The sequence below is a fragment of the Lepidothrix coronata genome, unplaced genomic scaffold (assembly GCF_001604755.1).
Source record: "Lepidothrix coronata isolate B3197 unplaced genomic scaffold, Lepidothrix_coronata-1.0 Scaffold9, whole genome shotgun sequence".
NCBI lineage: Eukaryota > Metazoa > Chordata > Aves > Passeriformes > Pipridae > Lepidothrix > Lepidothrix coronata.
This window is the reverse complement of record NW_016690189.1, coordinates 807,585-831,751: the sequence shown is the minus strand read 5'-3', so window position 1 is coordinate 831,751 and position 24,167 is coordinate 807,585. Positions and strand designations below refer to the sequence as shown.

At 37.7% G+C, this 24,167-nt stretch overlaps 1 protein-coding gene across 2 annotated transcripts in view; it reads right to left on the bottom strand.

Moving 5' to 3' along the window:
• The window catches only part of ZDHHC17 (zinc finger DHHC-type containing 17), a 69,770-nt gene extending 45,865 nt beyond the window's left edge, over positions 1–23,905 (bottom strand). For both annotated transcript variants that reach the window (XR_001873058.1, XM_017804398.1), the window contains exons 1-2: positions 23,806–23,905; positions 5,572–5,675 (exon numbers count right to left, since the gene is read on the bottom strand). Coding sequence is in view for 1 of the 2 variants with exons in the window: in XM_017804398.1 (XP_017659887.1) it covers positions 5,572–5,675; positions 23,806–23,868 (167 nt within the window). In the remaining variant the exon portion in view is untranslated. The remainder of the gene's footprint in view (positions 1–5,571; positions 5,676–23,805) is intronic.
• Positions 23,906–24,167: the final 262 nt, after the last annotated feature.

The window sequence follows — 24,167 nt, the reverse complement described above, 5'->3', positions numbered from 1 at the left end:
GTAGCTGTGTTTAACATTTGTGAGTAAAAGTGTTGATTAATATACCAATATTTTAACTATTGCTGAATGGTGCTTGACACACGGTCAAGGTGTTTGCTGTTCCTCATTCTGCCCTGACGGTGCAGAGGCTGGAGGTGCACAAGAAGTTGGGAGGGGACACATCTGGGACAGCTGACCCCAACTGATCAAAGAGATATGCAATATTACATGACAGTGTGCTCAGCAATAAAAGCTGAGGGAAGAAGAGGAGACATTCAGAGTCAAGGTGCTTGTCCTCCCAAGTAACCATTGCATGTGATGGACATGGCCGAACACCCGCCTACCCATGGGAAGTGGTGACTGAATTCCTTGTTTTGCTTTACTTGCATGTGCAGCTTTTGCTTTGTTTATCTCCACTCCTAAGTTCTCACTTTTACCCTTTTGATTGACTCCTTCTTCAGGTTTAGCATCATAGACTTCCCATTCTACCCACTGGAAGGCAAACTGCAAGTCACAAGTACTTAGTACTACTTGGCCACAGAACAAAACATGAAGTTTGCAATACATCAGAAGAGCCTTTCCAGGGAAACAAAAGTCTTTCCAAAAGTGATACTGAGAGTGATGTATATAGCAATTTTTCAATTTAAGTCACCATCTGTTTGTCTGTTCCTAGCAATTCATTTTGGTATCTTGAACTCAATCATAACTGATTACAAAAAATGTAAAACACAAGGTGTAATTTAATGAATCTTCAATTTATTAAGTTGTCACAAGAGGACTCAAGGATCTTGACACACAGAATTGGTCTGGCAAAAAAAAGCCAGGAATTTACAACGATTTGCTCCTCTTCCTGGAAACAGCAGGCTCTCAACAATTAAATAAAACCCTGAACCTGCAGCAGTTATGGTTACTTGAGCTCTGTCCTAGAAACGCAGCATTCTTCTCTCACATACAACTACAGTCTTCTTCCATCAATTTGCTGAAGCTGATTTCACCTTGCCTTTTTCCAAAGCTTCATGATGCACTGTTAGGTTACAAAATGACAAAGTCACCCATTTCAGACACTCAGCATAACTGTGCTTGTAATGTTGTTATAAAGGCCTCTATGCCCTTCAAGAGGCATGGAGGGATAGATTCAAATCCTCACAAGACATGATGTATTAATCTAACAAATATTTCAGCATCTGAAATGCTGAATATTTCAGCATTCTAGAGGGTGACGCTGTAAACATCGATACGGAGCATAATTAAAGCATATTTTTGAGCTTGTCTTGAAAGAAATAGGACTAGTCCTTGCACAGCAAAAATACCGCTGTGGTAGCTCATTTTGCTATCACAGTCTGAGCTATTTCAGTAACTAACCTGCAACATTTTATTTGTCATCACACGTTAAAGATATTCAGACCTTAATACTTTGAAAAAACAGTAGTACCTATTGCCTTTTGTAATTTTAAATACGTAATCCATTTTTTAATCTTTTGTCTACAAACACATAGACACTTCCAGCTTTGCTGCACGATTAACATGAAATTTGGCCAGAATAATAGGAAGGAATATCTCTACAGTGAGCACATCACCATGCCAACAAAGAGTAGGTAAGCCAGGAGCTCACTCCCTCATCTTATCATTGTAACTCACATCAAAGCTGTTTTAACTAGAAGTGCAATTAACAGAAAAATTATCTTTTTTATCTTTTGAAATCTCATTCCCATGAATGATGGTTGTTAAATACTAAAAAAGCCTTTAACACATTCGCAAGGTTTTTTGTGTTAAACGGTAAGACATTTTTGTTTTCAACAGAAAAGGTATAACTCAAGAGCTACTTAAAGAACCATTAACAGCAATGTTGAAAGATGAGAAATTTGGCTTTTAAATATGTTCCAAAGCCTTAAATTGTCTGGACAGTTGCGGCTATATTACTAATGTGGTTAAAAAAGTTCCACCCTTCCACATGAACTTTAGGTACATTTCACTTTCAGCAATATAATCAAACCCCATGGGCACAAATGACCAGGAATAATGGATGTGTACCTATGTCATAGTCCGCCCACTCTGAAAGAAGTCAGAAGTAATCATTCCTTTGGCTAACTCTTACCAATTTGGATTATTCCAAATATATCTTTTTTTTAATCAGTTACCCTATGACTGATGAGCAACAGTGATGAAAAAAGCTATTCTCAAATATATCCAATAATTTCTTTCCTTGGCACGATTCAGCATATTTCGTATTTTATGCTGCACTATTTCACAACGCACACAACTTCATTTTGAATGAAATTATCTCAGTGAATAAAACTAATAGAAAAGTTAATCTTGCAATAATGAAATCGTAACACTTGAGAACAAGGAATCAATCTTCCAGATGTCACAAAAGCACTTGTTAATATCACTAATGTTTAATATCCATGTTCATAATGGTATCATAATTCATTATTTAACATACTTTCAGAATTTGCTCAAGCTCAGTACAAGCCAAAGGCTTCACTCTCAACTGAACTGAAGAATACAATGCAATGATTAGTACGTCTCAGATTTTGTTCTCCTACTGATAACCTATCATATACTTCTCTACCTGTGAACATTAGCTACTGCTCCTCAGTTTCAGGGCTTTAAAGATTTAAAACAAAACAGAAGCAGCAACTTTAAGTTGTTAACACAGTATCCTTTCCAAGACATCATATTAAAAGTTAATGACTCCCGCCTAGGATGACAGAGGGCTACTGCTGCCAAACGAGATAGAAATAAACATATCCAACATAGCACCATTAAATTTCACTTCTAAATCACTTATGATTTTTTTTTCCTCTTTTGTGACAAGACTCCTTTCCCTTGGAGCTCCAGCAAGAACACTGATTATCACAGAGGAATAGAACCAAAGGTAAGCATGGATGATTTTTTCATTGCTCCTTTGAAAACAGTTTTTCAAATGCAGATGAGTGGCCTGCTTCTGCTTTCAGAAACACAGTGAAACTTTCTATGAATGAAACAATTTTGCTATAACCAAATACAAGATGCCAAAAAAATTACACACATATTCTAACATCTGCAAGATGAAGAGCTGAGACACTACTACTTTTCAAGCTACCTAGATGCTCTTGGACATGTTTATAACAAAGCCAGTGAAAAGTGTTCCTCATATTCATAGGTACTAAAACCAAACACTATGATTTTTACTCCAGCAAATGTTTCTGCAAAATAAAAAACAGAGAGAGACTACTTTTTATATAAAGCATGCCTAGGGCCCCAGAGAGAGAACTTCTCCCAGTGGGAGAACCCATGAGGAGCATCATGGGGAAAAAATACTGATAAGCTGTTTTCAATGAGAAAATTAGCTGAACCACTGTTTTCTATACAGTCTTAATGTGATTGTAAGAGGCTATTAGATTTGTAGCTCTTAGTGTATAAGTATGTTAATTTAATGTGTCCAATCTACAGATTAAGAAGATAAGAGCACCGAAACAGTTCAATCAGATAGGAAAAACATATAAATACTTATGGGAAAACATGTGGAGTTTGCAAGCCCTTATTTTTCCTTGTCGGAAAACATAAAATCAAGTGCATTATTTTACAGACATTGTTTTATTTCTCTGTAATCTAGTGTCAATAAAAATATCTCAAAATATAATTCTACAGCCAAATAGCATATATAAAACATAAATGAGTTTTAAACGTTCTCATCTCATTTTTTTTTCATCATCATCTTGCATAACTAGTTACTTTCATGGGAGAAACTGGACTTGGGGAAAAAAAAACCATCCAAACCAAGAGACTTAAAATGATTCTTATTGTATTTTGCTATATTTTGATTGAACTTACTGAACTGCTTGGGGAACTATTCTGGGAGACTGATGAGTGGCCCTTTTTTTACAAAAACTTTTTATGGCATCATTACATTAACACTGAACTAAAAAGTAAAGAAAGTCAGCAGATATTTTAATCTGAGTATTGATTTTTGAGGACAAAAGGTAGAGGATAAGATCAGTTATTTTCATACATACATATGGTATGTTATATTTCTAGAACTGTAAATACACCATTTTAGTAGAAAAAGTATATATTTTTAATAACACTGATATAATATATTAGTAGCATTATTTATTTTACTGCAAGCCTTATGATATTTGGTGGGTTTACTTTCTGCCTTAAATTTCAGAGATATTTCCCTTTTATAACAGACATTTTATATTAAGTGTCCTTCATATTCTAGCAAATACTTAAAATAAAGGTGAATTCTCCCCTCTAGTCAGGGAAATGCTGCCTGGATATCACAACTTCAAGCTGACAGTCCCCCTTCCCTGTAATATTAACCATTAGGGCTATGATAAGAAACTGTAATGCTCTTTGGTAAGATGTCATCCTCTGTGTAAATCACATCTTATCATGACTGGGAAGGAACAAAAAAGTAACTCAGATCCATTGATTCTTGTTTGAGGAGACCAGAAAAGAACTGTAACAACTCAGCTGAAAGTACAGTCTAAATTTGAGAGTTAATGGGGAGGAAGGTGTTTTAGGTTTTCAAATATGCAGTGAGTATCTAAGAATACAAGCAAATAACATGTAAAATCACTTCTGCTGCCACACTTCCATGCTTTTATAAGAAGCAGCTGGTTTGATACAGTGCCAATATTTTAACTTCTAAAAATCCCCTAATGTGAGTATTATAGGTTGTGGTATTACTATTAAAGTATTTAGAGCAACAATTGCAGAGTCAGTCAACATCTGTTTCAGGAAGCTAAACTCTTTACAACTCAAAACAAAAAGTGAAGGAAAGTACATACTTCCTAAACCTAAACTGGGCCTATGTCACATGCAGAGCTGCTTCTTTCAATTGGGGGAGGTGTCTTTTAGGAAAAAAAGGAAAGAAAAATTTTCTTTTAAGAAGAAAAAGGCAAATAGCTCTGCAAGATACATAATGGTTTAAGCATTCAAATTAACAATACATTAAAAATAAAAATCTTACACATCTCCATATCAGCTCATTGCAAAAAAGCAACAGTGGTTTCTGAATGGCAAACAATAACAAACTAAAAAGTAGCATCATGACAACACTCCAGAAAGTCTTGTGAATTAGTACGTTACTACTGTGTAACAAATTTGTGTAATTCATGTACACTAAGAACACAATTACTAAATTTACACACAGTTTACTCCTACAATTCTTTTTCAGCAATAAACTCGGTGTCATAGCAGCACTGAAAGTGCAGAATCAGAGATAACGAAGCAAGTTACAGAGACACATTCTTCCTACCCTATAAATCAATTAAACCATTATATTTGCATATAAATGTTACCTACTTACCTCTTAATCATCACCTATAGAAAATAAACATTAGTACCAACAGGAAGAAAACTTCCCGCTCTCTTCCAACAATCTGTCCTACAACCATCTATATTTACAACTTACCATAATTCCTCCCATACATTTTCATACAACACTCATAAATTTGTCGTAACAGTAATCACTTCTGAAATTTTCCACTCTTGTATTGACAAATACAGTTTACCTTCCACTTTACACAAATAATACAATCCATTTTACTGTTTCTAACTAGTACAGACACAGACAAATCTAACACTCAAAAATAAACTTACTGTGTGGCTTTAACAATGTCCCAAGTGCTGTAATCATCGATGTGGCTTTTCCGTCCAAGAGATTCACTATATCCATGGTTGTAATGGCTTTGAGGTTTTAATTCCTAAAAAAGACAAACTTGCTTTTAGAACACCCAAACCAGCAAGTTTCTCAGAAAAAAAAAAAATTATAAGCAAAACTAAAGCTACCTAAACATGAGGATGGTACATTTCTACATTTTGGAAAGCAGGCTGCCGCATTCCCCAGTGTAGAATTGAAATACTTTACAGAGAACACAACTTGTAATTGCAGAGTTCTGTCACATCCTGGACTAAGGTAACTTTATAGAATGTTAACAAAATGTAACAGCAATTTTCTTTAGTTGGTTTTGGGTATGGTTTTTTTGTTTTGCTTTACTTTGCTTTTATAAATAAAACATAGCATAGCTAAAAAACCTATTTGCCATAAACTGACAAAGTCTCACTCTGTTTCTACAAATAAATGTTGTATTTTAAATAGCATAGTCAAATACCTTCTATAAAAAAGTAACTGGGAACGGTTAATAACACTGACTAAAATCTACTGATGCTTTATTGATTCTTCAGTTCCAGCCCAAGCTTCAGAGGTTATCTGTGTATGTTTAACCTACAGGCCTCAGAAATAAATGGCATGACCGTGACACGTTCTTCACCAGATACAACTCCTCGCCTTAATTCTATTGATGAAGGGCAACACTTCTAGGTTCAATGTTTCCCTTGTGGAATCTGTATTCAAACACTGTATTGATAGATCACTAGGGCAGCAACACACCATTTTTCTCTACAAAATTCCTGCATATGAAAGCTCTTCAAGTTGAAATTGAATGATGAATTTTATGCAGTTTCTGGACAATTTTCGATTTCTTACACATACTGTAGCTGATTGCCTCTTTGTATTAGCCATGCAACTCAGCATAGCTACACAAAATGTGAAAACGTGCATGAATAAACAAGAAAAGTAGTAAGCTTTCTGGGAATTCTAAAAATGAGTTTCAACTGGTTTCATTAAAATGTATTATTTACTTTCAGTCAGTTTTCCCCAACATATCCTTCCAGGAACAGAATTTTTTTCTTTACTCTAAACGTGGAAACGCTTTTAAACACCTTATGAAAGGTGTTTAATTAAACGATTCCAACTTCCTCTTAGTTACTGAAATGAGTGATCAACTTGTTCGTTATTATACTAGACAGATTTTTTTTTTTTAATAAAGATAAATGAGTTAAGACAATGATCACGTAGTGCACCTAATCTTAACAAGGATTCACAGTCACAAATCCCCACCACTACCTCTCCCAAGAGCCGTATGCTGAACCGAAGTGACTAAGATATATTAGGGCTAGGGAGACTTCCTATTGCCAAGATGAGCAGGCCTCCCTATCTCTCACGTTCTCTCAGCTGTGCAGTAATTTCTGCAAAAGGAATTGTTGGTCACAATGAGATGTAACTTCTTAATGTGCCCAGTTGTGGCTAATCAGCCAAAATGTTTTCTTGCTTCCCGGGAAAACGTTAACCAGCTCTCTGTTGACTGGATGGGAGCTTAAGGGAACTGCTCTCTGACTCAATCCAGACATTACTCATCTTGGCTGTATAAATACAATGCCTCCTGGTAGCTGGATGCTGGCAATCAAATCCGTCATTACAAATTTTTATCATTAAAGTTATTTTAAAATAAGTATCTCTACCCTAAAATTATTACATACATTATCTATGTCTTTTAGACATAGAAGACTTAAGTTCAAAAACCACATTTTAAATATTTCCAGATTTCAACACCCTGAAGTACTTCTTAGGCAGAAGTCTAAAAGCTTTGGATACCACTTATAATCTCAGAGTAAACTATCAAGAAGTTAGTCTAGTTGCAAATCTGAAAACTCTCAGTAATTACTTAAAAACTGAGTAACTTTAGTAGATCACATTTGTAGTGGTTACATACAATATACCTATTTCAGACAGGAGGAAAAAAAATCTAAATATCAGACACTCTACTGCATTAAATATATTTTGTAGTACTGAATTTATATAGTAATTTATATAGTTAGAAAAATTATGAAATTTTATACTCTAAAAAATCTTTCAAGAAATTCAACCATTTAGGACTTTAAAACTAGAACACAGTAACACTGACAACTAATGCAGCAAAAGTCTTCATTTTGAAAAGAGATTTATTCTTACGCATGACTTTTCTTCAGAAAAACAAATTTTTCCATTTCACACAGTACCTAAGTGATTGCCAGATTATATCTTTCCTTGACCATAGCATTATTCTGTGTCACTTAATTTTTCTTTCTAAACCTGAAAAACTAACTAGATGAACCAATTAAGCATTGCCAGCCCAGCAGGAAGGTTGCTCTGTTGCCATCTCTACAGGAGAGACAACCTAAAAATGTAACAGGGCATCTGCCGCCATCCAATTGTCTCCTACAATTCAGAAACACAGCTTCACTTTGTTTTGAAGAACAACAGCTTATCCAAATCTTTTTTTCCCCAGCTACTAGATAGGCCAGAGTGTTATTCTGATCACAGGATGCTGGAAAAGATACCAGACATCATTACAATTAAAAAAAAAAAAAGTATACGAGAAAGCTAAATTCATTATTTTGTCCCACATCATTTCCTCTTTTCAAAAGCAGGATTTAGATATCTCTGTTAACCCATTATTACACCACACAACTGCAGCAGGATTTTATATATCCAATTGTAATCCTCAGACCATGAAAAGCTAAAGGATAAGTAGGCAGAGACCAGAACAAAAAAAATTCACTGTTCTGGAGCATCTTGATGAGGAGACAGTAGTTTGATGTATTTCTTAGCCTTCCACAGCTACTGGGAGGGGGAAAAGTCTCTCTTCTTATCTAATAATTATTAAAAGCAAACTGAGAAACTTGGGCTATTTTTCAGTCAGGTATTACTGTACCAGAGAACACTATTTTTCTTAAACTGCATTTTCCTGACCACTTCAAGCATGCAAATCAGGTTTCTGTGTTCCCTTGAGCCTGCACTAGCCAGTCAAGAGAACATTTCCTGGCAGTGTAAATTTATGTCAGCCTAGAGTGATCACAAAATCACAGCCTTATGATACTAATGTTTTCATAAAAAGATTTATGGGAATACAACAAAACCTTACATTTTAACTATTAACCATGTAAATTCAAAAAAGTGAGAGAGTATATTCCTTACCTCCTCCTACAGCATACCTACTACTTTTCTAATGACTTAAAGCTAATGACAGTACCCTTAACTTGAAAAAATATATCATTTTTAATTTCCTTTTGTACTGACAGTGTCTCTGAAATACTGTTTTTAACAAAATTTGAATGTTTCAGTATACATTAATGCAAAATAACTGAAGTGATAAAAAAGTTAGATTTGAGGCGATGGCAGGTGATGCACGACATGACTAAGCAAAAAGCAGTTCTCCTTCTTTCCCTCAGACATACATGAGCGGCTACAATCCATTTGTTTAATATAAAGACTCACAACAAATATGAAGTGAACCCGATGTTTCATGATTTACTAAGAGAGTTGATTTCATTATTTACATTTAAGAATAGTTGAAACAATTCCTAAAAACCTGAAATGTGTATGAACATCACATCCTCCAACATCATACCACAAAATTCTTCTATGCCATAATGTGAACTGTGGAAAAAAGAATGACTTCAGATGTGCCTGAAAAGAAGATGCAAACTCCGCTCATTTTGGAAGTAAATCTCTTAGGACAAATCACAGGAAAGCCTATAAAATCTGAATTCTCATCCAGTACAGTCAGGTCTCTGCAGCCTGGACACAGATTCCCAGTCTTAGACTAAAAATTTATCACTCAGTATTATCTAAGCACCTTGGCAGTTGCATGTTGGCTCATAGTAGAATGCTGGCTCCTGTAAGTGCCATTACACTGTGTTTAACTCTTACCTGGCATTATAAGTGCCTGGTTGATGACTGTGATCTGCAGAGTAGCTTCTGAGTTATTAAGTCAAAAAGCTGCCAGGAATCAAGAGAAAAGAGAACCTGGATTTTGTGAATCACAGTAATACTTGACTCACTCCGTGACAGGTGATTTGGATCAAGGCAGTGCAAATAATGCTTTACACACTACACTTGGCTGACAAGGGAAAAATGAAAGAAGCAAGGCAGCAGCTAGGAACTGCAAATCCTGTGCAGGGCTAGGACACAGTACTATAAATGCAGAAAAGTAGTTTCTTCTAGTTATTCTAGACAGAATTATTTAGAAAGAAATAATCAAATACTAACATTAACAGAATGTAATCCGGGTTTTCACCATTTTAACTGGGCAAGTTACCAGGAACAGGAAATCAACTGATAGCCTCAAGTAGGAGACCATTAGAAGACCTACAAGGAGCGAATGCAAACCAGCTATCTGCTCAGGGTGTTATCAGTGTCTACCAAACACAGCTAGCAAATCCTCTCCTTGAACCTCGAGCTTTTGATTTCACAGTCCGTATCAGTCTTAGGCAATTCTCAGAACACTTTGGTTATTTATGTCTCTGCTTAGAAAGCCTACTAGTTTGATTAAATATTAACTTTGTAGGAAACCAAAACTATTGCATTCAACACTTAAGCTTCCCAAATGTCATGGCTTGTGATATACTTAGTCAACAGAACTCGATCACCAGAATTAGCCATCTTTGCTTTTACAATGGCTATATATACCCACTAATGGAAAAAATGGAAATAATCAGACTTTAAATTACTTCAACCAAACTAGTATAATCTTATGCCTGACATGTATTTGGTCCTATCAGTAAAGTCACTTCCAAATGAAGTGCAAAGCTCTTAGTTATTCAATGAACAGCACTGAAAGCCAAAAGCACATTCCTAAAACTCATAAGAAGTCCTTTTAAAAGAAAAAAAATCCTACAATTGAAACCCATGTTTTCTAATACTTATACTAGAGACAAATAAATGTTTTCTGAAGCATCTGTTGTTCAAATGAGAAAAGAGTAAATGTAAACTCTTCTTTGTATCTGCCCAGCCAGTGGTCAAGCTTTGCCCTGTGGCTCTGCAGATAGTTGAAAAGAAAGAATCAGAAAAGGAGAGTATCATGATTGTTTCATTTGACTACACTACACTGTTACAAACATTATCAGAAAGGAGAGGAGATTTTCAAATGCCATCATGGAAAGTAATTAATTTGTCTCTAGGACTATAACAGTGTATTTAAACCATTAAGTTTGCAAGAAGGACTCAGCAGTAAGACAAGCCAACATTTAAAAAGCGAAAAAGCTAAGCCTAAATATGCAAGGATGTCAAGTCAATTACTTAATAAAACTTGTATAGACACCAAAATTCCAAATGCTTGCACGTTATAGGCCACGTAAAAGACATGGCTTAGAACAAAACCACATCAAAGCTTAAGAACTAGCAAATATTTAACGTTTCTAACACATTCTTTGGCAAGTTCTCTATTTTTAAACGTTTAGCATAGCAATTTAAAAGTCTGCCATTTAAAAAGCTGAGGATGTTAAACACAATCTCTTTTTATATGCATTGCTACCAAATATAATGGTTTCAACACAGGCACAACCATCATAGCTGCTATAGCACACGCAGGCACATCCCTGAGCCAGCAGCAGGCTGCCTGAACAGAGCTGAGTGCCCAGGCATCACACAGCCTGTACTGCCCCAGCAGGATCAACTGCAGTGGTGATACACCAGGGGTGAGTTTGCCCAACGTCAGTCATTCTGAATCTGCAGCTAAGCTAGAAAGAAATCACAAGTACAACATTCTGGAGTTTAACAGAAAATTAAATCAGACAAAATAGAGATTACTTCCTAGAACCTGCTGGACAGAAGAGAAAGCCCAACGTTATCCTACGCTAACCTAGATTACCTGCCCCCCAGTATTAAAGGAACAGAAATGAACATAAAAAGGTGAAAAATAATGATTTTAGACTTTTAAGTTCTCACCTAAAAGAATGAACCTCCTCTAAAGTCATATGCCTTCACAAAAATTTTAGGAAAATACTTAAAATTCTTGAAAATACTGACTTTCTTTAAACATACGATACGACAGATTGATAATACAGTAACGACATAATATTTTGAGCCTAGAATATAAACCACATTTACAAATGGCTTCAACAGTATTCCCAAGTGTTAAAATATTTTTCCTCTTATGATGAAAATATTTATTCCAGGAAAATTCAATTTTTCAATGATCATCCACTGTTAAAAAACACTAACAGCTAATTAAAGGATGAAAAACTAATTGAAACCCAAGCACATTTGTTCTTCACTATTTTGGTCTTTAGTGACAATGGCTCTTCCCCAGCTGAAAGTCAGGAAAACTCAGCAGAAGGTAGCAGAGCAGAGCCTGATTTCACTGATTTACAATAAGCAGGCTGCAAACTCTAAATCTCTACTTATTTCACTCTGTTTCAAGGAGCCATGTCCAAGCATGACTTGAGCCAAATTAGCGGTTTACCATTACCAGAAGAGAAAGGTCATTTCTCTGCCCACTCTCCCCCACCGCTCTTGGCTCCTGCTCCTGCTGCCTGACTCAAGCCAGGTTTGGTGCTCAGAGCTGTCATCACACTGTGCCCACTCAATTCATTACGGTGAGGGGGCAGGGGGGATCAACAAGAAACAAAAAACTCAACCTTTTACTAGGACAGCAAGTTGAATCTGTTTCGCCTGTGAAAACACAGGCTCCAGAGCCACTGACAGAGGGAAAGCAAGTAAACAGAAGGTAGAAGGAACGTTTTGGCAGCTGCTAATTGTTAATTTGACTAAGTAATCATGGAACAACACACTCCAGCTTTTAAATATTCAAGGAAGTCAGGCTGACAGGCTGAAGAAAATTATTCTACTTAGAAACTGCTAGAGTTAGTTGGCTTAGAAGGCTGCAAGAAAGACAGATTTTGCTTATTTATAAGAATCAAATTTGGTTCTCCAATTACTACAAAGGGTCACTTCTAGATGAGCTTCCCACTTCGGTGGCTATCCTTTGACAGTGCTGTATTCACTCTTATGCATCTGTGACTAGTTTGTCATCACTCATTAGCCACAAAATGTGCAGACTGCTTGCACAGATGCACAAGTAATGCAGTGTAGAAAAAAAAAGAACCTCAAAAGAGTGAGAATAATGTTTTTTTTTTTTTAAAAAAAAGGTGTTTTGGAAAAAAGAAACAACACAGAGAAGAAAAGGAAACCTCCTCTGCCAAACAGGACCAATAAGATGCAGAAAGAGAAGATACAGCAAAATATGAAATATAACTCCAAAGGAAAAAAGACAAAGTGCAGGGGAGAAAGGGGGGGAAAGTAAGTGTTAATTTTTGAAGGTGTGCTAATACCAGCATTCCCAATCAATCCTCCTCATAACCAAATGCACAAATAAAGTTATGCTCATTTCCCCATAATACTCAAAGCTTTTAATCTTTTCTAATAAAAAAGCCTAAATTAAATAAGATTAAGGAAAATTCTGAGAATAGTATTCTCAGAAAAAAATTAAGAAGTTTAATGCATTAAAGAACAAGATGACTAAGACTGAATTATTCTGAGATAGCAATTTTATAATTCACAATTATATATAGCAGGAAGATATGAATAGGTCAATATGCCTGCTTGGACATAAGGAAGGGAGGAAAAAACTGCTGCTTACAGCTGCTACACATGGCTCTGGTAGCATTAACAGATGGCCAGGACTGCTTTTCCTTTAACGTTATGCAATATCACTGCAAGGAAGCGACACCATGATCAAAATCAGACACTTAAATTCTGAATGGTGACCAAGATAATTGAGACTTAAAGAGGAAATACTATGAAGTTTTAAAATAAAAACTTAGGAACAAAAGCATTACTTTCTATAAAATATTGCATACTATTGCCTCTGTTTCTTCATAGAAACAAAGTAAATTCTTTTTTAATTGATGACGACACTATTTCAATATCTGGCTGCAGTCAAAAGAATCATAATAAAATTGGAAGTGACTGCAACTATTTCATGGAAGCTAAATAATAAAATAATCCTCATGCATGTGTGTTACATTTAGCAGGGACTACTGGAGGTTAGTATTAAAGAATTCCTTCCTCCATATTTGGGTGTTCAATTTCCCTGTTTGTCATTTACTACAATAGAATGCTTTTTAGTTTGCTCTCCCCATCCTCCTCCTACTTTTAAAAAGGTGCAAGAACCTATACAGATAAATTTATATATAGTTATTTACACATTATAAACACCCACATTCATTTATATACACATAAAGACTAGTCATTCATGAACTAGCATTAATAGAAAAATGCTCAAACCAATTAATCACAAAGAAAAGAGAGATACTGTTGGTATTTTAACATTTTTAATGAAAGATCCTCTTCTGAAGTTTATGATCACTTTCCTGCCCCTACCCCTTCACCTAATCTGCAACACAGAAAGTCACAGAAACAGAGGTGAAAATGATCGTGTCTTCATTTTGGAGAGAATCCCATTTAATTCTTTACAGGCATAAGAAGAATAGCTTTTCCTTCTCTAGAAACTGTTTTCTCCCTACATTTACTGCTGTAACAGCTAATCTGATTAGCTGTTGGCTGTCATCAAGTGGGAGCAGTCTGATCCTTCTCGTACTCACATGAAGTCCTAGCCAAAGAAAGAGGAATTCTGTATGGCCATGTGGGTTCATCCATTTGAGGAGCCAGAGCGTTCAGCATCTCTGAGCTCCTAAGATTGTCTGAACTGGAATGATTCATACACACCTTCAGTTTTGCTAATACATGCTAGAAGACTTCCACCTAAACCAGATTACATTCTCCATGAGGAAAAAATGTGTGCAATTCTGCTTTTTCTTTCTAACTGCTCAAATTATGCCTTTTTTTTTTTTAAAGTTCAGTGTTTGACTTGCAAATATATACCATCAGACTTGCCTTACTTTGACCCATACAATTTCTGCTAGGATTCTCCCTGCCCCCATCACAGCATTAAATTACACAAAATGAGTATGACATAACAAAATAAACTTCCACTCAAGGGTAATTCTGTCACTGCTTTCCATTACGTTTGCCATTTTGCTGCAAAGTCTGTTTGGTTTACCTCCCAAACTTTTGATCTACCTGCATGGTTTCTTGACATGCTAAAAGATGCATTTATGAACATCCCTGGCAAAGCTAATTATAGAATACATAAACAATGGGAAAAACCTGCACCTAATACTCAGATTTTTTTTTTCAAAGCAAGCTACAGTTGAAATTGACAATGCCTTCTTTAAAAAGCAGCAAAATAGATTAATAAAAGCCCCATTTCAAACACCATAAAGTGGTTCCTTTTGCTGACACAGTGTTCCACCCACAAGCAACTCAGCCATCACACAGAGAGCATAATCCTACTCTCCAACATAGATTTAATTTTTTACATAACGAGTTAGAGATGCTCAACCAGAGCCCTTAATCCAACCACTCTATGCAGAGGTCAGAGCTCATGTGATTTAAAGCACAGCTGGTAATGAGTAAGTTTTGTTTCTTCAAAACAACTATCCACAAACAACCACTTTCTAGTAATTTCCTTACAGATGCTCCTAAACTGAACAGTGTTGTACTTCAGGAAGCCACAGCTTCACAAATAGACTTTTTGGAAAGCCTTGTATTTGCACACATAGCATCACCAGCAAGTGTTATTTAAAATAGCTGCGTTTACTACCATTTGTAAAGGTTAAAAAAATTAAAAGTTTTAAATACTATGGTTTAAAGCTCACTTTAAAGCTTTCATTCAGTCAGCAACTTACGTTAACACATAGATGTTTTTGGCTTTCTTTTAAAGGAATGTTGCATTGTGTTATCAGGATTTCAGCAGAAATGAAACTTTTTCCAACTGAAAGTTTGCAGATCACTCAACACAAAAAAAAAAAATCTCTGAGAGACTTAGCACTAGTAGTCAGTCATGAGATTAATGTAAAACTAATTTCATATTTCACTCTTGAAAAGTGCTAAACTTAAAAAATGCACTCAGCTAGAAAAACCAGTCCTCTTTTTAAAATTCACAAAAAAGGATATTCTGAATATTCTTTTTCAAAAATCAAGACTTTTCATTCAATTTTCAAACCTACTAGCATCACAACAGTAGAAAGATTAAATCAAGAATTTGAGCACTGGCAAGTGCACATGATAGAATGAGCAGTCAGCCTAGCTGTGGATGCTCTTTTGTCCTTGGTAGATACAGAAAAAAGTTACTGTAAGTTGTGCATAATCTTTATAAAAAATTTCAATTCAACATTCCCCACCACAACCTTGAAGCAGCAAATGGAGCTTCAAATCAACAGCCAGCAAAGCAAACTCCCATTACCACTTACAATAAACACTGGCTGGTTTACCCACTTCAACTAGGAAGTGCATGAAAGGTGCTTCTAGACATGCTAATAGTCAATCTTCTGCAGCAAATGAGACGGCATAGTATAAATTCATGGTCTGACAATTAAGAACACTCCTATCCAACTCCTTGCCTTCTAAACCAGTCCTGCCAGCTCACCATCTACCTTCTGTTAGTACTGTAGTGCACTTGATTCTACCACGAGTAGTTTTAGTGAACTGGCAAAAAGTTATTCACAGGGTTTTTTTACTGGATGCATTTTCTATTGATTTACTTCCCTGAACTGGCTCATCCTAGGTCCAGATAAGCATCACTGGCAGATGAGTGCAGCTGGAAGCATTTAAAGGTAGGTTTCACAATCAGCTTAAGACAAGCTAAAACTGACCTGCCATTAGCCAGGTGGTCACACTCATGGGCCCAGCTGTACCTCCTCCATTAACTCTTACTAGTTCTCACAACAGCACAGTAATGGTTCCAGTTAGATCAGGTCACAGACTCAGGAAGCAAGTACCTCCCCAATTCACCTACCGGCCACACAATTGCAGGAAGGGGCTAGGGCTGTGTCTGGGTTCCACCAGGGCTTAAAGCCAATCATAAAAATCACATCCCTCAGAGCCAGCAAATACAAGTGTTTTCAAAGCACACTGTGATGTCCTCTCTCTTGCTACTGTGCTTCCTCCTTCTTAGTCATCTTCCCCTGATCTTGAGCAGCTTTCCAATCTCTGACTACAGTATTCCCACTACTCTCATTTTTAGTGCCTCCCCCCTTACAGCTACAATTAAGAAAACCCTTCTACAGACCTCAGGGCATCCTAAAACTGTAGGAAGAAATCACTAGATTTCAAAATTGCACAAGACAAATTGTTGTTCAATGTTACACCACATACTGGGCATGACAGACCCAAGGTTTCAATTCAGCCACACTCCCTCTGATTCAGAAAAAGCTTTCTCCTTTGCTCTGCAGTCTTATTTGTAATGGAGCCCAGTTTTCTCTCAACTACAAGGATACCATGAAAATCAAATCTTTGTTATACTTTGAAAACTCATAGAGAACAGTGTGCATGCTGAAATATCAATTACTGAGGTTGTTCCTACCTAAACATGTCAGTACCAATGGCAATATTGTTCAGTTTTCAAGCAAACAGCAAACAAACATTTTCCTTCTTAATTCCCTAAACTCTCTTCCACATTTATAAAGTCTCATTACTTTTCTGAGCAAACAGGCAAACACAGTGAAACAAATGCTGCTGAAAGACTAATCTTCTGTGAAATCTAAAAGAAATAAAGCCTGTGCTTAACAAGGCTTAACAAGGCAAACTGAATCAACACAAATTTGGGTCAAATCAGACATTTATCACTGATGTTTTAAGAGGGTGTGTCTCAGAAAGTTAAAAATCAATTACTGCCCAAATCAAAACAGAATATGTAAAAAACCCCCTGTAAATAGTTGAAATCTATTTTAAGTGTTTTACTAGATGCCCAAGAACCCACAATTTTATCACTGAGGAAAAGCCCAGTGGTGAAAAACTGCACAGTTTACAAGGGAAGTGAAAACAACTGTAAAAAAAAAACAACTTATAAAAACAGCAAGAGAAGCATGACAATGACCATGACAAATTAGAAAAATACCAAAACCTGAAATGCTGGCAAAAGAATACAATACATCCCTATCCCTAGAAGGGCAAGCATCATCCTAGCAACAAAAGAAATTAACAAAAGTTGTGAAGATTACAAAGTAAGAATGATAGAACTGTAATAAAAACACCCCCACAAATTTGGAAATGTTCAGTAAGTGCAGAACAAAAACAGTCTAGACAAAAAATTTAAATCATATCTTGCTGCCATAACAAAATGCTTTCTAACAGAACAACAAATATTACACTTCTTTAAAATATAGGTTGCTTAGGTCAACCGTATAGTCCAAAAGATGTGAATATTTGAATGAACCGAACATGTGAATGAATGGCTTTTCATTATGCCAAAAGAAACTCAAGTCATCTGGATAGAAGACAACATGAATTATGTACGATTAGCATTTTAAGCTGTTGCTGGCTTTTCTAGTTCTTGATACAGAACTGACAAAAAAGCAAATACTAGTAATGTAGTAGACTAGCAAAGACTAATACTGTGGCTTCACAGGAAATTAAATCTGGCACTTTCAGTTGATAAAGTAGTAGTAATGGTCAAGCACAGTTAATGTCCAAAGTGTTTGATTTAGTATTGTCTGATATTTTAATTAAGAAATTAGAATATAAAGAAAGTTAATTGGTGTGTGTCACATGTACTAAAACTAGAGGTGAACAAGTTTTATGCTTATAGTTTGTTTTGTGACTGTTATACATACTGTCCTAGTTATGGATCATGCCGTTCAAAAATATCCTCTTGGTCTTTTCAGTAGCTCCCATTTTTAAAACCTCAGAGAAGTGTTAATATGAAAACACTACTGAGAGGACACTAAGCATTCTTCAGAGCTTGTACCTTAACCCCACCATATTTCATCATTGTCTGCAACCCAGAAGTAAACAGCAGACAGACATAAATTCTACTGCGAGGGTGGGGAAAGGCGGGGGAGAGCAAGGGAAAGCAGTAAGACTGTGTTTCTGATACAATGTTGTGTATCGCTATTCTGATACAACTTGGGGAGGGTTGGGACAGGCCAGACTAAGGTTTTTTAAAAATAAGCAAGAGCAAAGTCCTATCTAAAAATGAAGGCCAATCCTAGAAATTATCTCGAAAGGATGGAAAAGACTTGGAGGTGGGTCATTATCCGGGCACAAGTTTCCAGTGTGATGCAGTTCCCAACAAGACCAGTATAAATATATGTATGAGCAATCAGAGAATGGTGTGGGTTGGAAGGGACCTTAAAGTTCCAACCTCCCTGCCATGGGCAGGAGCACCAGGCTGGTCAAAGCTCCATCCAGCCTGGCCTTGAAACACTTCTAAGGATGGGGTATCCAGAGGGTGCTTTACTACGGCAACTGTGTGACTGCTACAACAGTGCTCTGTTCTCAAGCTCAGTCCTGCAACAGCTACTACACAGAGAGCAAAGCCATGAAAACACTGAAAGAATACGAGAGACTCAAAAGGGTCATCAGGACTGTAGACTGTAACAGCAGCGTAGGGATCTGATAATCATCAGCATATTAAATAAATACAGACATATATTTGGATAGCTATCTCTCAAGATGTAATGAAAAGAAACAAATGAAATTCAGACTAGAAACAGGTTTAAGTCTTAAACAGTCTAATTAAATTATGAGGACTTTCCCAGCTATACAATATGATCTATTACTGTAGGATTTTGTTTATTTTCTTTTTTACTTTTAAGTAGTATTCTGGCAAAAAAGATTAAAAAAACCCCTCAGTGCCTGCAATATAAGGTTGGATTAGATCTACAGTCCTCTCTGGCCTCAATCTCTAAAGCTACCCATGATACACAAAGTAAGGCTCAACCTTCAATATTAAGCATGCTAATTTGTCTGAGACTTCACAGTTCCATTCTCCTTTTTAAATAATATAACAAATGATACCTGATCTTTGAATGAGCTCACAAATGTTAAGACTAATCCCTGGAGTGATCCTGACTAAACGACAGAGCAACTCCTGTACCTGTACATGACAATTAAGAATAATTTGCACTCCAGTACACCTCCAACAATATCTGTGGAACTCCATAGGGAATAGAGTTGGACTGTAAAGTCAGGCCTTTCACTGACATTTTAAACAGAAGAAATTAGAGTCAAAGCTATCTACAATAGGTTTATCTGTTTTCTTCAAACCGCCAACAAGGAATACAAGAAGATATCATGCTTCCTAGGTAGTTACAAATTGAACCACAGGGAGAGAAACAAAGATAAAAATGAAGGCTTCCATCTGGAAAAATCCCTGTCAGACAGAGCCCATAACTCTTAAAATTTTCTTCCAACTTTGTAGAAAGACTGTTCTCAGCCAAAACTTTTCTAATGGCAAAAGAGATCTGTCATAACCAATAAGTTCAATCTTTCTTAAATATATCCCACACCACTTGACACTGGTGGACGCATTACATTGCAGTGACAAAACAGATCTTCCTCCCCAGTAACAGTTTCTCACCATGTAGGAAGGGACGCAGCCCTCAACAGCTGAAATACCTCTGACAGTTCAGCCCATATTTGGCCACACATATAGAAAATATCTTCCAAACACAAAGAAGTAATATAAACAAAATCTATTTCCTAAAGATTTCCCCCTTTCCCACCCTTTGGACTTCAGAATAAAACATCCAAGTCTTTCATCACCTACCACAGCACAGTCAGGAAGTCATTCTTATTTAGAAGGCCCAAGTAATTTAAAGTCAGAAGGCCCACTGGCCTATTAAAATAGTTTAGTCAAAGGATAACAAGCACAAACAGCATGAGTAGAATTCCCCTACTAAGGCTACACTGCATAAAAGGAAGCAGACTTGCCATTCTGTCACCAGAAACATGAACACCGGGAGAAGGAAACAAACCAACAGGGACTACTTAGTCCAGTGTTACTGTGCCATCCTAGGGCGCTCTGCATGTCTCATAATGGGGCTACCATATCACACTGCAGGGCAGCCAATGCCAGGTCCGCACTGAGACCAACATCCACAGGGCTCCCTTTGGTCATCCATGCACTTAACAAACCTGCAGAAGAATTCATGTATGAAATTTCATATGAAAAAGGTGGTACATCGATCACAGAATTAGAGTCACTCCAACACAATCTACACTCCTCTATATTGACATATTTGAAACACGGCTCGGTTATCCATTTGTGGAATTCAAAAACTTGCATTTGGTCCCTAGAAAGACATCCAAACTCAAGAAACATGATCCAGCCCTTGATGAAAACATCAAGAGCTGGATAATCTATCACTGCCCTCCTTTCTTTGTTACAATGATTACTCACCTTCAGCATTTACCACTTGTGGCTTTCAATTTGATCCCATTCAACTTCACTTTCTAGTCATTGGATCTTGTTAAGTATAAACTGAATAAAGCACTGGATCTCAGTAGAAAAATATTCAGATGGGGGGAAATAAGATGCTTCTCACTATTTCAAACAATGTGAACAGGGTTTTTGCAAGCCTTTCACCATAAGGTATTATTATTTTTAACCCTTTCCCACACTCTTCATCATTTAACAACGACTTTTAAAGACAAAACTTCATCATTAGCATTACCACACAGCCAAAAGTCATCTCCTTGTTCCTACATATTTTTAATCAAAGCATTATACTGGGAACTTCTGCTGAACTGATGGTTCATATTTGCATCCCACCAGTCAATAAATTTTGTGACAGAATCCCATGCCTATGTTCGCTATCTTCAATGCATTATTTTGAATACAGCTGCACTAAGGTGGACCTTGCTTTACTGGCATAGCTTCACATGAATTCTAGATGGTTTTGTACAGTTCTGTCCTCCCTGCTTAGCACCTACCTGTCTTGTTCATCTGCAAATTTTATTAATGGCAATTTTGACATAACTGCCAAATACTAATGAAAAAATCTGAGTCTAGTAGACTACTTCCTCCAAGACTTCTAGCAACAATGACATCCAGGGATAATCCTTTCTAACAACCAGATGTATCAGCTAACCAGCAGTTCTCCATGCATTTATCACATACTATAAGATCATTCCACAAATATTACATGAGTAATTGATTTTATTTGTTATACTTCACCACTAAAATTATCTTCATAAGCTTTGTTGTTCCACTAGTAATCTTGCAACAATCTTACAACTGGAAGAAAAGAGTGGGACCTACACTCAAAAATTTTGAAAGTAATCTAAATTACTCAGCACAGTAAGTCAACACAAGACAGTAAGAAGCAAGTCTCATAAAAGAAAAAGGCACAGAAAAAATACCTGGAAAAGATACACAACACAGACAACAGTAGCATGAAACATAAGAAAAAACTGGTGGAAATTTTACAGCCCTGTAAAAATCAGTTTTAAATGTATAAAAATGTTGGAACTGATTATATGCTCCAATATCACTACTTGCATAAAGACATAGTGATATTTTCTTAAAAAATGGAAATCACCAGGTATCAAGGCCCCTGACCTTCAAAAGTGACTGAACACAGATGCACTTCATTGTTCAGCAGGCAGATCTGTGACAATAATACTCTGCTATGGCACAGAATCCTTAAGTTTTTAAAAGAGCATTTCTGGAGTGTCTGTTAAAACCCAGTCTGTCTCACCACCACCATGAAAAACATCCTTCTCTTTTAAAGCTTATCTGCACAAACAGATTTTAAGGAATAAGGAAACGCCCACTGAAATCCATGTAAACACTACCCTGTGAATAAGGCCTATCCAGAGACTCAGCATTCCTAGAAAAATCAAATAAAATTCCCTCCAAACTAGTTAGACAAGCGATATTTATTGCATATTAAAAGACTCAGGTTGATGTTACAGCACACAATATATATTAACTTCCTTCCCCATCTTTTGTACACACATTCAACTTTATTCATCAAAGGAACATTATAAAATTCTACCACATTAACTAGTTAAAATCACCAACTTAAAGTACTCAAAGTTAATTTAACAAATACTATTCTTCAATCTTTAAAACACAATGGTTTTCTGACAGTCTGTAGATGCTTTTTATTCCATTTTATAGTTTTAAACTGGCCATCTAAAGTTTCTGCAAGTTAAGAACAGTTTCTTTCAAAGAACATCAACATCGCACAGTCTGGATCCTTACTGAAAACTTGTGTCACTTCTGAAAAACATCAGACACTGCTAACAAGGGTATTTCTCCAGTTAGTCTGAAGAAACATGTAGCAAGAGTCTACACGCATCACTTAAAATAAATCCCCCCCCCCAAAAAAAAAAATCAAGACACTTATTTGGGGCTTATTGTTTTGCTATTTAACAGATGGGTCTATTTTAAAGTCACGAGCACAATTTAGAGAGTTAGAGTGGGTAGGATACACAACCGCACATAGAGGCCCATAGAGCCTCTTCAGTCACCAAATAAACTAAAAGCGTCTTTTAGGATGCTGTTTAAGGAAAAAAGTACCATCTGCTTAGCAAAAACTGGAGCCTGGCATATGCACTTATCTGTTTTGTAGGCTGAAAAATCAATTCTTTCAGTCCCTAATGTATCAGATGACAAGTCCACACGTAAAAGCTTTTCTAAACTATTTAAAATACATTTCAAAACAATCATACTATTGCTCAAGAATGCACGCATGCTGCTGTCAAAGGTGGGCGGCATAACAGAAGGGTAAAAAAAAATGTCACGAAACGACCTCTACATGTTACCTGTAACCATTCTCGCACAGCGAGGCCCACACATTGGCCAAGACAGACCGTTTGCTCTCAAAATAAAGCCACGGCACACGAGATGGACTGGATAGGGCCAGGCCCGACCTGCGGGCGATCCGCGGGCCAGTGCCAGCCAAAACCAAGGGGAAACATTTATTTCTCCACCTCCGAACCGCCGCCTCCCGGGCTGCCGGGCCGGGCCGGGCCGGGGGCCGGGCACCGAGCGCTGCTGCTCCGGGGCCGGAACCGCGGCACCTCCCGGGGCGGCTCTGCCCCCGCCACCGCCTCGCCCCCGGCCCGGGGCGGGCGGGACCGCCGGGGAGGGCGCACGGGAGGGCCCGCGGCGGACCCTGCCCCGCTTCCTGACACCCGCACCCGCTACCCGGCCTGGCCGCCTCCCCGCCCTGCCCTGCCCTGCCCTGCCCTGCCCTGCCCAGCCCGGCCCGCCGCCGCGCACACCCAGGCCGGCGGCGTGGGACGGCGGTGCACCTCCCGCCCTGCGCGCACCCCGCCCGCCCGCCTCGCCCCGCTGCCCCCCGCGGCGGGGGCGCCGTCCCGGCCGCGCCCTGAGCCCCGCTCCCGCGCCTCAAGCCCGCCCGGCGGGTCGCTCCCACCTCCGGGTGCAGGATGGGGACGCAGCCCGCCTCCTTCTCGTACTCCTCCAGCGGCGCCGCCATCTTCCTGCCAGCCCCGCGCCCGCTGCATGCCGGGTACTGTGCGCGCGCCCGCCGCGCACACGCGCACCCGCACCCTTCCCCTCACGGCCCGAGATAGCGGAGAGAAATCCCCGTGTTTGTGTGTATCTATGTAAGAGTGTGCGTGTGTATGTATGTATGTGTGTATATGTATGTATGTGTTTGTATGTGTCTGTGTATATGTGTATGTATGTGTGTGTGTGTACATATGTGTGTGTGTGTGTATGTATGTGTGTATATGTATGTATGTGTTTGTATGTATGTGTGTATATGTATGTATG